General features: G+C 42.1%; 1 protein-coding gene across 1 annotated transcript in view; it reads right to left on the reverse strand.

The window, feature by feature from the left end:
• STK32A (serine/threonine kinase 32A) overlaps positions 1–15,582 on the reverse strand; it is a 283,690-nt gene that overhangs the window by 165,960 nt on the left and 102,148 nt on the right. Inside the window, exon 3 of the mRNA XM_044277548.1 lies at positions 10,841–10,896. Within this exon, the coding sequence (XP_044133483.1) occupies positions 10,841–10,896 (56 nt within the window). The remainder of the gene's footprint in view (positions 1–10,840; positions 10,897–15,582) is intronic.

Raw genomic sequence — 15,582 nt, forward strand, 5'->3', positions numbered from 1 at the left:
TATATTACCACTCTGCAGCCTATGCCCGACTGTTGGACTTGACGTGGGTGCAAATTACAAAGGATACCTCATCGTGCTCGGTATCAACCTTCCCATGGTTAGTGGGCTCTCCACGTCAAACGTTATCGCAATTGTCCTTCTCTGCCCATCATACCCTCGCAACCTTAGCATCCATAGGTCGCTTAACCTCACTGTTTGACCCTAAAGACCCCCTGGTGCCAATCACTGATCATCCTAGATTCCCCTCAGGGCACTCATCTAGACACTTTCTTCAAGGCACAAGAACCCGACCGATCAGGTTCTGCCAGGTTCTCTCTGGTCCCGCACTGAAACCCTTGTCCCAGATTCTGGAGGCTCCACTAACCCGTAATTCCTTTGAATATCTGCAGCTTCAACACTTTGTTACCTCCCTAAGCAAAACCCACACTCTGGCCAGGAAATTCACTGAGTTTGAGCGGATGTGTGTCTCCTCCTCAGCGATCCCACACCCCATATCCTCGGTATACAAGCTGCTGATACACCAGCGATCCTCGTGCCTTCCTCCATATTGTCAGGCCTGGGAGCGGGATCTGGGGAACCATTATACCCCAGCCCAGTGGAACAGATGCTTCCTTCTATGACACAAATCAACGATTTCGGCCAAAGCTCAAGAAACGAGCTACAAAATTATATCCAGATGGTACAGAGTACCAGCGCTACTCCACAAATGGTTCCCGACAGTATTGGACCGTTGTTGGAGGTGTCTTAAAGAGGAAGGCACGATGATCCATGTGTGGTGGAATTGTAGTGGCTTACGGCCCTTCTGGAACTTTGTTCATAGAATAATCAAAGAAGTCACAGGAGTCCCCCATCCAAAATTCTCCAGAAGCCCTCTTACTGTTCGACAGTGTCCTGACTATCCCGGCATATAAGAAATACATGGTTCAGGCAGCAAAGGCGGTGTTTCCCAGGCATTGGAAATCCCCCTCTCCCCCCTCACCTGATGAAATTGCTCTGTATCAGAGGCTGGAAGACCTCATTAGTATTACGCCCGCAGACACCGCACGATATGTGAAGATATGGGGCCCCTGGGAAGCCTTTCGCTCTTCAGCCGCATTTCGAGATGCGCAGGTCTAACCGCTTCAGCAGTAATTGTACCCTTCCCCTTCCTTTCCTCCCCCCTGTTCCCTTGTCCAATGTCTCGCCTGTCTATCTGCTATTATAATTTACATGTCCGTTTAGATATGCCTAATTCATATTCTTCCATGATTTACATTGCCTGATGATGGGTGTGTACACCCACTACAGTTCTGTAGACATCATATTTGAACTGTTAAAGGGATTCTGTCACCTCCCCTAAGGCAAAAAACGATTTAAAACCAGCCATGCAGCACAGCTTACCTGGATTAGGCTGTGCTGTTCAATCTTGAAATTCGTCCAGCAGTTAGTTCAAAAAACGAGTTTGATCAATGAGGAAATGCGTCCTGAAGGTGCCCAGAGGGGCGTTTTTTTCTTCTGAGAGAGCCCAGTCCCGCCCCTTTTTCAGTGCCCAGCCCGCCTTCCTTTTACTTCCTAACCGCCGCCCCCAGCCTGCCACAGCCTCCCCTTCCTCTCCTCCCCCTCCCTCTTGCCGAACGAAGTCTCGCACAGGCGCAGTACCCACTGAGGGCTGCGCCTGTGCGATCATCAGGAGACTGAGGGCGGCAGCTTCATCTTCGTCACTGGGCATGCGCCGAGCCCAGTGACGTCCGATGCTCGCTCTTCCCTCAGTCAGCAGGGAAGAGCAAGCATCGGACGTCACTGGGCTCGGCGCATGCCCAGTGACGAAGATGAAGCTGCCGCCCTCAGTCTCCTGATGATCGCACAGGCGCAGCCCTCAGTGGGTACTGCGCCTGTGCGAGACTTCGTTCGGCAAGAGGGAGGGGGAGGAGAGGCAGGAGAGGCTGTGGCAGGCTGGGGGCGGCGGTTAGGAAGTAAAAGGAAGGCGGGCTGGGCACTGAAAAAGGGGCGGGACTGGGCTCTCTCAGAAGAAAAAAACGCCCCTCTGGGCACCTTCAGGACGCATTTCCTCATTGATCAAACTCGTTTTTTGAACTAACTGCTGGACGGATTTCAAGATTGAACAGCACAGCCTAATCCAGGTAAGCTGTGCTGCATGGCTGGTTTTAAATCGTTTTTTGCCTTAGGGTAGGTGACAGAATCCCTTTAACATTGTTTGAATTTGCACCTGTCTCTATTTTGGTTATACTGAAAAATTTCAATAAAATCTAAATGAAGAAAAAAATGTAGTATCAGACAATGCCCATTCAAATCAATGGGTAACCATGCTGTTCAAGCTTCAGAAGCTCTCTTTCCATAGGTTCTTCAATGAAAAAGTTTGTCCGAGATAATTAAAAATCTCAGACAACCCCTACAGTGTCTTAAAATTAAAGGGGTTTTTCAGTTGCACACACACAAAAAATAACACCAGTCAACCTTACTGCATTATATAAGTTAGATGATGACGTTCTGAGTGCATTTTGACTACTCAAGCGTATTCGTAATCTGTGACCGGCACCCTGTGTTTACATCCCAGCGCAAGACTCATGGGGAGTGTCTAAAGCATCAGGTCCTGACTCTCTCTTCCCTCTGAGCTGGAAAATTACAGATCCAAGCATGGTCGGCAGCCTCACTTCAATCCAGTGAACTCTAAGCTGTGTTGTATATGGGTTGGGAGAGAGCCCCTTTTCCAGCACAAAGGGGAAGCTTTATCAAGACAGGCGCCTTCTGCGCCGATCTTCATATCCCCTGTGTTAAGATATATGACATTTTCTTTATATGCCCTTATACAGCTTATCTATTGATCTACAGTCATATGAATATGTTGTCTGTTTGTTAACCAGAAAGTGTTTAAATAAAGTTGCACACAGAAAAAAAAAAGAGAAAAGAGGCTGCACAGTAAGCAGCAGTGTGTGTTCCTGAGGAAACAAAAGCATGGTGTCTGTGTAAATTTTGTCCTCCATCAGAGAGCTGCTGTAATCCACAAGATAAGTTCAGAAGCAACTTAATCCGGTTATCCTGTCTCTTAAGTAAAGAAATGGCAACAGGTTATGGGCCCAGGAGAGAAGGAACAAGCCGATGGAGCAGGCTACTTTTCGATGGAGATGAGAAGAATTATGAGCTGTGGGAGACAAAATTCCTAGGCCATCTACGCTTGATGAACCTTAAAGAAACCATCCTGCGTGAACCAGCAGATGGAGTAGACCCTATGCAAGATAGGAGTAAGAATGAAGAAGCTTATGCTGAACTAATACAATTCCTAGATGATAAAAGTCTATCTCTTATAATGAGAGAAGAAACTGATAATGGAAGAAAAGCGCTGAAAATCCTGAGAGATCATTATGCTGGCCAAGGTAAGCCACGTATCATAAACTTATACACAGAACTAACATCTCTTCAGAAATCTGAATGTGAAAGTGTCACAGACTATATCATACGCACAGAAACAGCTATTACAGCACTGAGAAATGCAGGGGAGACCCTCAGTGATGGACTATTAGTTGCTATGATTCTTAAAGGCCTGCCTGAATCATTCAAACCATTTGCAATCCATATAACACAAGGTAAAGAAGATATGACTTTTACTGACTTTAAAACCCAGTTACGGATTTTTGAGGACACTGAAAAATATCGTAGCAGCACAAGCACTGATAATGTTATGAAGGTCGGCACCAATAAAGGGGAAAGACATCATTATCTGCTACAGTTGTAATCAGAAAGGTCACAAAGCCAATGCATGTCCAAGCAGAGTGAATAAAAGGAAGACACAGTGGTGTCATTATTGCAAGAGCTCCACTCACAGTGAGACATTGTGCAGACGAAAAGCACGACACAATGTAAAGCAAGTAGTGGATGATACAGAACAAACATTTGCTTTTAAGATAAGCGAAGACCAGTTAAGCAATCCCGTAACAAAAAGCCTGATGGTAGATACAGGAGCAACATCGCATATTATTACAGACATTAAGAAATTTAAAAGATTTGACACCTCATTTAAGCCAGAGAAACACTACATGGAGTTGGCAGATGGAAAAAGAACTTCCGGTGTAGCACTCAAGAGAGGCGACGCAGAAGTGTACCTAATGGACAGTAGGGGAAAACAAATGAGAACATTGCTACAAAACGCATTATTTATCCCCACATATCCACAAGACATATTCTCAGTTGAAGCAGCAACAAGGAATGGGGCGTCTGTTGAATTCCGACAAGATGACAGTATTCTGGCTCATAAGAATGGTACAAAGTTTATTATAAAGAAACACAACAGGCTTTTCTATTTGGACACCTATAAGGGATGTGAAGACAGTTGTTACGGTTGTTATGATATTCAGATATGGCATAAAATCCTTGGTCATTGTAATTACGATGATATCTTGAAACTACAGAATCTAGTAGATGGAATGAAGATCCAAGGTAAGGTTGATAAGTCCAACCTGAAGTGTGAGATTTGTACCCAAGGGAAATTTGCTCAGAGTAGAAACAGAGAGCCTGACACCCGTGCAAAATACCCACTTGAACTAGTACACACAGATTTAACAGGTCCTATACAGCCAGTTGCAAAGGACGGATTCAAATACATCATAGCGTTCACTGATGATTATTCTGGTGCAGTGTTTGTATACTTTCTGAAGAACAAGAGTGACACAGTTCTAGCCACAGAGAAGTTTATCGCTGATACTGCCCCCTATGGGACCATCAAGAGAATGAGGTCAGACAATGGTACCGAATTCACATCGAATGACTTCCAGTCACTACTCATAAAGAGGAGCATAAGACATGAGACTTCAGCACCTTACTCACTGCATCAAAATGGAACGGCTGAAAGAAACTGGAGAACACTGATAGAGATGGCAAGATGTATGCTAATAGAGAGCAAAGTACCAAAAGAGTTATGGACATATGCAGTGATGACAGCAGCTATGATTCGAAATCGATGCTTTAACAGTCGTTTGAAGCAAACGCCGTACAACATACTGACAGGGAAGAAACCAGACTTTTCAAAAATGAAGATTTTTGGGTCAGAATGTTTTGCATACAAACATGATAAGAAAAAGCTGGATCCAAAATGCACAAAAGGAATTTTTGTAGGATATGACAAAAATAGTCCCTCTTACCTGGTGTATTACCCTGAAACTGGCAAAGTCTTCAGGCACAGACTAGTCAAATTCATTGAAAAGGATGTAATCGAGAAACAAACTCAGACTGAGCTGTTGGACAATAATGATGATGATTATGAGGAAAGGAGTGTAATTCCTGTATCAAGTCCAATAACTAAAGAGACCCCAGATTCTTTAGTGGAGATTGCAGAGGACAAAGATGATGACCAGGGTACAAGATACCCTACAAGAAATAGAAAAACTCCTCAGTATTTAAATGACTATGTACTAGAATCTGTTCGTGATGATCAGGTACTGATAAATATAGATTACTGCTATAGAGCACATGATGTACCCCAGACCTTCAGAGAAGCCATGGAAACACCCCAGTCACAAAGTTGGTTAGATGCAATGAAAGAAGAGATGGAATCACTAAAGGAGAATGATACCTTCACATTGACCACATTACCAGAAGGTAAAAATTCAGTGGGGGTTAGATGGGTATATGTGATAAAAAGCAATGCAAATGGAACTGAAACGTACAAAGCCAGGTTTGTGGCAAAAGGTTATAGTCAAGTAAAGGGAACTGACTACATGGAAACTTTTTCTCCAACTGCAAATTTTACTTCATTACGCATTTTGATGCAAATGGCAGCACAATATGATTTAATTTTGCATCAAATGGATGTGAAGACAGCTTACTTGCATGCCCCAATTGATTGTGATATATATATAGACCAACCAGAAGGTTTTGAGATCAAAGATGACACAAATAAAAAGCTAGTTCTCAAACTAAAAAAGTCACTGTATGGTCTTAAGCAATCGGGAAGAAACTGGAACAAGATGCTACATGATTATCTATGTTCAAATGCATTTATACAAAATTCTGTAGACCATTGTGTATATGTCAAACAGAACGGCAATGAACAAGCAATATTACTAATATGGGTTGATGATCTGATCATTGCTGCAAGCAATGAAAAACTACTCAATGAGGTGAAGTTAACACTTGCGACAAAATTCAAAATGAAGGATCTTGGGAAACTGAACTATTTTTTGGGCATTGATTTTAGACAGACTAGTGAAACGGTGAAGATGAATCAGAAGAGATACATTTTGAAAATAATAGAAAGATTTGGTATGTCAGATTGTAAACCGAGATCCACTCCCTGTGAACAAAAATTAGATTTCGACGACAAAAGCGAACTTGCAGATGTAAAAAGCTATCGGGAGATAGTAGGCAGTTTGATTTATGTGGCTACATGTACAAGACCGGATTTGAGTTGGACTATAAGCAAACTGTCACAACATTTTTCACAACCAAGTGTACAACACATGATTACTGCCAAACACGTACTGAGATACTTGAAAGGAACTGTCAATTTTGAACTATGCTACAGAAAATGTAAAGAGAAATTAAAACTAGAGGCGTATAGTGATGCCAGTTGGGCCTCAGACCAGATTGATAGGAGAAGCACAACAGGATATTGTTTCAGCCTGACTGAAAATGGACCTCTGATTTCTTGGAAGTCAAAGAAACAACCAACAATAGCACTATCTTCCTGTGAAGCTGAATATATGGCATTAGCCGCAACCACACAGGAGAGTCTATATCTTGCACAATTGCTAAGAGAATTGGACAGTGAATGTCAGTATGAGCCAGTAAAGATTTTTGAAGACAATCAGAGTGCGATAGCTCTCGCAAAGAACCCAGTTTACCATCAGAGATGCAAACATATTGACATTAAATTTCATTTCCTTAGATCTGTTCTGAGTGAAGGCAAGATAGATCTTGAGTATTGTTCTACGGATAAAATGGTAGCTGATGTTATGACTAAACCAATAACAAAGTTTAAGCTTGATAGGTTTGTTAGTTATATTTTTGGAATATAGATAGTAAAATGATGTAACTGTACCAAACTATTTCTCATAAGCAGTATAAGAGCAAGTGGGGGTGTTAAGATATATGACATTTTCTTTATATGCCCTTATACAGCTTATCTATTGATCTACAGTCATATGAATATGTTGTCTGTTTGTTAACCAGAAAGTGTTTAAATAAAGTTGCACACAGAAAAAAAAAAAGAGAAAAGAGGCTGCACAGTAAGCAGCAGTGTGTGTTCCTGAGGAAACAAAAGCATGGTGTCTGTGTAAATTTTGTCCTCCATCAGAGAGCTGCTGTAATCCACAAGATAAGTTCAGAAGCAACTTAATCCGGTTATCCTGTCTCTTAAGTAAAGAAATGGCAACACCCTGCACTGCCGGAGGATGATCTACAGTCGTGGCCAAAAGTTTTGAGAATTACATAAATATTGGAAATTGGAAAAGTTGCTGCTTAAGTTTTTATAATAGCAATTTGCATATACTCCAGAATGTTATGAAGAGTGATCAGATGAATTGCATAGTCCTTCTTTGCATGAAAATTAACTTAATCCCCAAAAAAACTTTCCACTGCATTTCATTGCTGTCATTAAAGGACCTGCTGAGATCATTTCAGTAATCATCTTGTTAACTCAGGTGAGAATGTTGACGAGCACAAGGCTGGAGATGATTATGTCAGGCTGATTGGGTTAAAATGGCAGACTTGACCTGTTAGGCTACTTTCACACTAGCGTTCGATCGGATCCGTTCTGAACGGATCCGATCATATTAATGCAGACGGAGGCTCCGTTCAGAACGGATCCGTCTGCATTATATTGGCAAAAAAAAGCTAAGTGTGAAATTAGCCTGCGCGGATCCGTCCAGACTTTTACATTGAAAGTCAATGGGGGGCGGATCCGCTTGAAGATTGAGCCATATTGTGGCATCTTCAAACGGATCCATACCCATTGACTTACATTGTAAGTCTGGATGGATCCGCACGCCTCCGCACGGCCAGGCGGTCACCCGAACGCTGCAAGCAGCGTTCAGGTGTCCGCCTGCTGAGCGGAGCGGAGGCTGAACGCCGCCAGACTGATGCAGTCTGAGAGGATCCGCATCCATTCAGACTGCATCAGGGCTGGACGGAAGCGTTCGGGTCCGCTCGTGAGCCCCTTCAAACGGAACTCACGAGCGGACAGCCGAACGCTAGTGTGAAACTAGCCTAAAAAGGAGGGTGATGCTTGAAATCATTGTTCTTCCATTGTTAACCATGGTGACCTGCAAAGAAATGCGTGCAGCCATCATTGCGTTCCATAAAAATGGCTTCACAGGCAAGGATATTGTGGCTGCTAAGATTGCACCTCAATCAACAATTTATAGGATCAGCAAGAACTTCAAGGAAAGAGGTTCAATTCTTGTTAAGATCGTCTCCTAAAGAGGATTCAGCTGCAGGATCAGAGTGCCACCAGTGCAGAGCTTGCTCAGGAATGGCAGCAGGCAGGTGTGAGCGCATCTGCACGCACAGTGAGGTGAAGACTTTTGGAAGATGGCCTGGTGTCAAGAAGGGCAGCAAAGAAGTCACTTCTCTCCTAAAAAAACATCAGGGACAGATTGATCTTCTGCAGAAAATATGGTGAATGGACTGCTGAGGACTGGGGCAAAGTCATATTCTCTGATGAAGCCTCTTTCCAATTGTTTGGGGCAACAGGAAAAAGGCTTGTCCGGAGAAGAAAAGGTGAGCGCTACCATCAGTCCTGTGTCATGCCAACAGTAAAGCATCATGAGACCATTCATGTGTGGGGTTGCTTCTCATCCAAGGGAGTGGGCTCACTCACAATTTTGCCCAAAAACACAGCCATGAATAAAGAATGGTACCAAAACACCCTCCAACAGCAACTTCTTCCAACAATCCAACAACAGTTTGGTGAAGAACAATGCATTTTCCAGCACGATGGAGCACCATGCCATAAGGCAAAAGTGATAACTAAGTGGCTCGGGGACCAAAACATTGACATTTTGGGTCCATGGCCTGGAAACTCCCCAGATCTTAATCCCATTGAGAACTTGTGGTCAATCCTCAAGAGGCGGGTGGACAAACAAAAACCCACTAATTCTGACAAACTCCAAGAAGTGATTATGAAAGAATGGGTTGCTATCAGTCAGGAATTGGCCCAGAAGTTGATTGAGAGCATGCCCAGTCGAATTGCAGAGGTCCTGAAAAAGAAGGGCCAACACTGCAAATACTGACTCTTTGCATAAATGTCATGTAATTGTCGATAAAAGCTTTTGAAACGTATGAAGTGCGTGTAATTATATTTCACTACATCACAGAAACAACTGAAACAAAGATCTAAAGGCAGTTTAGCAGCAAACTTTGTGAAAACTAATATTTGTGTCATTCTCAAAACTTTTGGCCACGACTGTACACTTATTATGAGGCAGGCCTCGACACAATCTAAGCGCATGCTCCGGCAGCCTAAACAGAAATCTATGAAAGCTCTGAGCAGCAATAAATTTTTTGGGAAAAGTGATGAGGACGGCATAAAAAGAGGCACTTTTGAACTTTTTTGTCCAAAAAAAGTCACTAAAATACTTAAAGTATAACTGTCATATACCGTATATTTTTTTTGGAGTATTGGATTGTGGTGATTAATATCTTCTTGGTGGCCCTATTTCAACTTTTCACTGTGTATTCAATTACCCCTTAATTCCACAGTTTTGTTCCCTGTACTGCCTACTTTTACCTGTGCTTAAAATAAGGTTGCTAGGCATGGTCCGTCTCTCTGTTGAAGGACGGAGGACGCAGCATGCAAGGTCAGATTACTGACAGCCAGGGATTGTAAGTACATGATTAAAGCCAGGTCCTCCCCAGCAGCTGATAGCAGTGCCTGGGCTGTGTGCACTTCTCCCTGTCCCTGCGCTTGGCAGACGCTCCCTCACTCAGCAGAGCTGGATAATGCAGGGTTGAATCAGCGCAGACCAGGGAAGGGTATAAATGAAAGCAACATGTGGTAAGAGGATCCCTTTGTGCTGCAGGAGATTAACCCTTTAGGGGGAGGGCTGTGGTTACTGACACTTTTGGAGGGCTATTGTTACTGGCTAGTGAGGGCAGGCGAGATTAGCCTCATGGTCAGGGCAGTGGCGGCCATCTTAACTGAATAGTGAAATTGCAGTTTTCTGCAGACTGGTTGCTAAGGGCTGAATCTTATTAAATATGGCGTAAGTCAGTCTAATAGTAACTGATTCTGGAATATCATGTTATTAGTAACTACATATATGAAAATTGAAATTAGGGTCTAAGTGTGACAGTTATCCTTTAAACACACACCTTGCAACTTTTTAAAAGTCACTTTTCTGGTGCAATAGAGATGATAAATCTCCCTCATAGACTTCTACTAAAGAAATTATTTAACAGGTCTTCAGGATTTGAACTCCAGACCTTCTATATGTCAGGCAGAAGAGTTAGCATTACACTGCACTAAATAAAGTAGTATATTACTGAAATGAGAAAATGTGCCATCTATCATCCAACATAAATAACATGTTTACTATATTGTACAGCTTATTTTGATTACAGGGATACTAAATACTGTTTTGCGATATTTCATACTAAGGATGTTACAAAAACAGTTTTTTTTTTGCTTTGTTATTGTTTAGTAACAATAAAAAAAAAATTGCCTTCCTATAGATCAACTTGCAGGTTAACAGGCTAAACTGGATGGATGGATGTCTTTTTTCAGCATAGGATAACCCTTTTGAATGAGGGTGGGTCCTCTACAATGTTCATATACCCTTGTTTGATCTTTAAAACAGAAGTATATTAACTGCATGTAAACTGTAACAAGAACATTATTATAGCAACTCACCTTTCCAAAGCTGCCTTTGCCAATAGCTCTCAAAATTTCAAAATGATTAAAGTTAACTGCAAAATAAATGTGAAAATTTTTTTATTACATAATATAATATGCATACAAACATCTGAACACAAACAGCTCAGTAAGCACAGGAGTGTAGGTCATCACCTAAGTCACATGTCAAAAACTCTTCTACACAAGAGCGTTTTTTTCAAACTTTCCCTTCAATTTGGTATTCCATATGGAGAAAGCATTGGACATGACCCTAAATCATTGCAGACTTTGGGGATCCAGAATGACAGATCTAGATTACACATACAGTGGGATGCGAAAGTTTGGGCAACCTTGTTAATCGTCATGATTTTCCTGGGCTACTTTCACACTTGCGTTCGGGGCTCCGCTTGTGAGTTCCGTTTGAAGGCTCTCACAAGCGTCCCCGAACTGATCCGTCCAGCCCTAATGCATTCTGAGTGGATACGGATCCGCTCAGAATGCATCAGTCTGGCACCGTCTGTCCTCCGCTCCGCTCAGCAGGCGGACACCTGAACGCTGCTTGCAGCGTTCGGGTGTCCGCCTGGCCGTGCGGAGGCAAACGGATCCGTCCAGACTTACAATGTAAGTCAATGGGGACGGATCCGTTTGAAGTTGACACAGTATGGCTCAATTTTCAAACGGATCCGTCTCCCATTGACTTTCAATGTAAAGTCAAAACGGATCCGTTTGCACTATCATGAACAAAAAATAAAAATAAAAAAATAATTTTTTTTTTTTTTGTTCATGGTAATGCAAACGGATCCGTTCTGAACGGAGCCACCGTCTGCATTAATATGAGTGGATCCGTTCAGAACGGATCCGATCGAACGCTAGTGTGAAAGTAGCCTTATTGATTCCAAAACCTTTAGAACTAATTATTGGAACTCAAATTGGCTTGGTAAGCTCAGTGACCCCTGACCTACATACACAGGTGAATCCAATTATGAGAAAGAGTATTTAAGGGGGTCAATTGTAAGTTTCCCTCCTCTTTTAATTTTCTCTGAAGAGTAGCAACACGGGGGTCTCAAAACAACTCTCAAATGACCTGAAGACAAAGATTGTTCACCATCATGGTTTAGGGGAAGGATACAGAAAGCTGTCTCAGAGATTTCCGCTGTCTGTTTCCACAGTTAGGAACATATTGAGGAAATGGAAGACCACAGGCTCAGTTCAAGTTAAGACTCGAAGTGGCAGACCAAGAAAAATCTCGGATAGACAGAAGCGATGAATGGTGAGAACAGTCAGAGTCAACCCACAGATCAGCACCAAAGACCTACAACATCATCTTGCTGCAGATGGAGTCACTGTGCATCGTTCAACCATTCGGCGCACTTTACACAAGGAGATGCTGTATGCGAGAGTGATGCAGTGGAAGCCTTTTCTCCACCCACAGCACAAAAGGTGCGCTTGAGGTGGGCTAAAGCACATTTGGACAAGCCAGCTTCATTTTGGAATAAGGTGCTGTGGACTGATGAAACTAAAATTGTTATTATTTGGCCATAACAAGGGGCGTTATGCATGGAGGAAAAAGAACACAACATTCCAAGAAAAACACCTGCTACCTACAGTGAAATATGGTGGTGGTTCCATCATGCTGTGGGGCTGTGTGGCCAGTGCAGGGACTGGGAATCTTGTCAAAGTTGAGGAACGCATTGATTCCACTCAGTATCAGCAGATTCTGGAGACCAATGTCCAGGAATCAGTGACAAAGCTGAATCTGCGCCAGGGCTGGATCTTTCAACAAGACAATGACCAAAGCTGTCCATGCTCGGAAGCTATCAAATCTGAATGAACTAAAGATGTTTTGTAAAGAGGAATGGTCCAAAATACCTTAAACCAGAATCCAGACTCTCATTGGAACCTACAGGAAGCGTTTTGAGGCTGTAATTTCTGCAAAAGGAGGATCTACTAAATATTGATTTCATTTCTTTTTTGTGGTGCCCAAATTCATGCACCTGCCTAATTTTGTTTAAACAATTATAGCACACTTTCTGTAAATCCAATAAACTTCATTTCACTTCTCAAATATCACTGTGTGTGTCTCCTATAAGATATATTTAACTGAAATTTTTTATCGTACCAACCAACGATTTATACAGGAAAATCATGACGATTAACAAGGTTGCCCAAACTTTCGCATCCCACTGTATGTCCGGCTATCTGGCTCAGTTACCCTTCAGTGTGAAGCTGAAAACGCCTGAGAGGAACTCAGCCAGAACCAATCCAATAGTTTTCTATGGGATCGTTCGCATACATTCAGCTTTGTGATGCTGGATGTCAAATAAAGCCAGACGGAAAAATGCTGCATGCTCAGTTTTTCTGTTAAGTGCCATTAGTGTACAGACACTGGATCTGTGTACTGAAGTGCAGTTCGCATGAATCAGTTGTGTTTGGCTCCAGCATAAATAAACTGGCCGGGCACAACTGATATACAGTGGCATGCAAAAGTGTGGGCACCCCTGTTTACAATTGCTGTTTTACTGAAAGTTAAAATAGAACATTTTGGCCACAATGAGCAAAAAGTATGTTTGGTGAAATAAGAGCACATAATTTCATGAAAAGAACATCTTTCCAACCATTAAACATGGGGTAGGATCAATCATGGTCTGGGGTTGTGTTGCAGCCAATGGCACAGGAAATATTTCATTGGTAGAGGGAAGAATGGATTCAATGAAATTCCAGCAAATTCTGGAAGCAAATATAACATCAACTGGAAAACAAAGCTGCAGTTGTAAAGAGGGTGGCTTCTACAAATGGATAATGGTCCTAAAAACAGCTCAAAATCCACATTTTACTACCTCAAAAGGTGTAAGCCGAAGGTTTTACTATGGCCGTCACAGTCCCCTGATCTGAACATTGTTTAAAATCTGTGGATAGACTTCAAAAGAGGAGTGCATGCTAGACGGCCCAGGAATCTAACAGAACTGGAAGACTGCCAGGAAGAATGGATGAAAATCCCTCAAACAAGAACTGAAAGACTCATGGCTGGCTACAAAAAGTGTTTACAAGCTGAGATACTTTGGACCCTTTTCCTTTGGGCCCTTTTCCTTTTTTGTTTTTTTTTGGGAAATGTAAAAAATGAAAATAAAAAATAGTTTTTGCTTACAATACAAAGAGCGTGTGTCATCCCGTTATGTCTTTTGGTGAACATTTCATCTTCAACTTATTTAACTGTTCACAGTAACAGTAATTTTGACCCGGGATGACCAAACTTTTGCATGCCACTGCATGTGGAGGTAGCCTTAAATTGCTATTTTTCAAAAATTACAACATTACAACATTAATCTAGAAGCAACTTATATATAACATATATATATAACATGTATAACATGTATAATGTATAACATATAACATTCCTTCCAGCCCTGTGTTCGGTGCTTCCACCCTCCATCATGTCTGTGGGTATGTTCACGTCCCCAGTGGATATCTTTTGTGTGGGAGTTTGATTGTACAGCCTGGTATCCTTGATTTATTGTATATGGGCAGACTGCATCTAGATGTATCTGATGAATGTCATGTGACTTTGTGCTCCATTGTATCATCATTTTTTGCTGTATTTTTTCACACTATAACCTCTCCCTGGGTTGTGCAGTGAGTTGAATATCACAGACACTTGTAGTGGATGTTTACTGACACTCTCTACTGGTGAATCACCTCACTGCACATCACACTGACATGTTTTTCATCTGCTTGGTGGGTGTTTGAGGCACCGACGGGGGGGACTATTGTTTCCAGTCTGCTTTGCTGATTATTCTCCATAGCATATCTGTGTAAAAAATATTTTATGAATTTTGGTGATCCATTGATGATCTAATAAAGTATTTATATTTCTACTGGGCATTCTATGGTTGTTTTTATAGCAGCATTTATAGGTTTAATTATATATAACATAGTATCAAAGGATCCTGGGTCCAGGCTTTGTTACAAAAACCAAGATCCAAAAGTCTAGTATAAAACAAACCCATTTGAAGTCAATCACTTGGTGGTAAGTTTTATTTCTTATCTATTTGACCTTATTGATTTTGCAATTACAGCTAGATAGATGGTAGGTTATCCCTCAGACTAGGGCTACTTTCACACTTGCATTGATGTTTTCCGGTATTGAGATCTGGCAGAGGTAACGGGGAAAAAAATGTTTCCGTTTAGTCCCCATGCATTCAGAATGGAAAGAGATCCGTTCAGGATGTATCAGGATGTCTTCCATTCATGCAACATTCAGTTTTGTGACCGGACGCAAAACCGCTGCAAGCGGAAAGAGGGTGATCCCTCTTTCCTCTGGGAAAGAGGGATCACCCACAATGCCATGCATGCAGCCAATCAGCAGCCAGCCAGCCCTGTGATGTCACAGCCCTATAAATAGCATTAGCCATCTCAGATTCAGCTTTTATGCAGTGTACATAGTGCAGGGAGAGACGCCAGCGGGCGCTAGGGAAAGTGCTAGGAAAGACTTGAAAACTTTTATTTTCCTGTATAGATGTTCATGGAAAGGATAGGGAGGAATCATTCCACAGTATTGAAGCAGAACAGGGTTCAATAGGGGAGTTTACAGCCTGGGTAATAGGAACAATCCTATTACACCTTGCTGCACTGACTGCTGATCCAAATTGCAATTATACTGCTGCTTTCAGGTTTGCAATACCTCTGTAATTCCAGCTAACTGTTCTCTTTATTGGGGTGCAAGTGGAGTGTGATACAGCCATTAACAGGGTTTATTACAAGGA

Source organism: Bufo gargarizans, chromosome 2, assembly GCF_014858855.1.
Source record: "Bufo gargarizans isolate SCDJY-AF-19 chromosome 2, ASM1485885v1, whole genome shotgun sequence".
NCBI classification, from domain to species: Eukaryota; Metazoa; Chordata; class Amphibia; order Anura; family Bufonidae; genus Bufo; species Bufo gargarizans.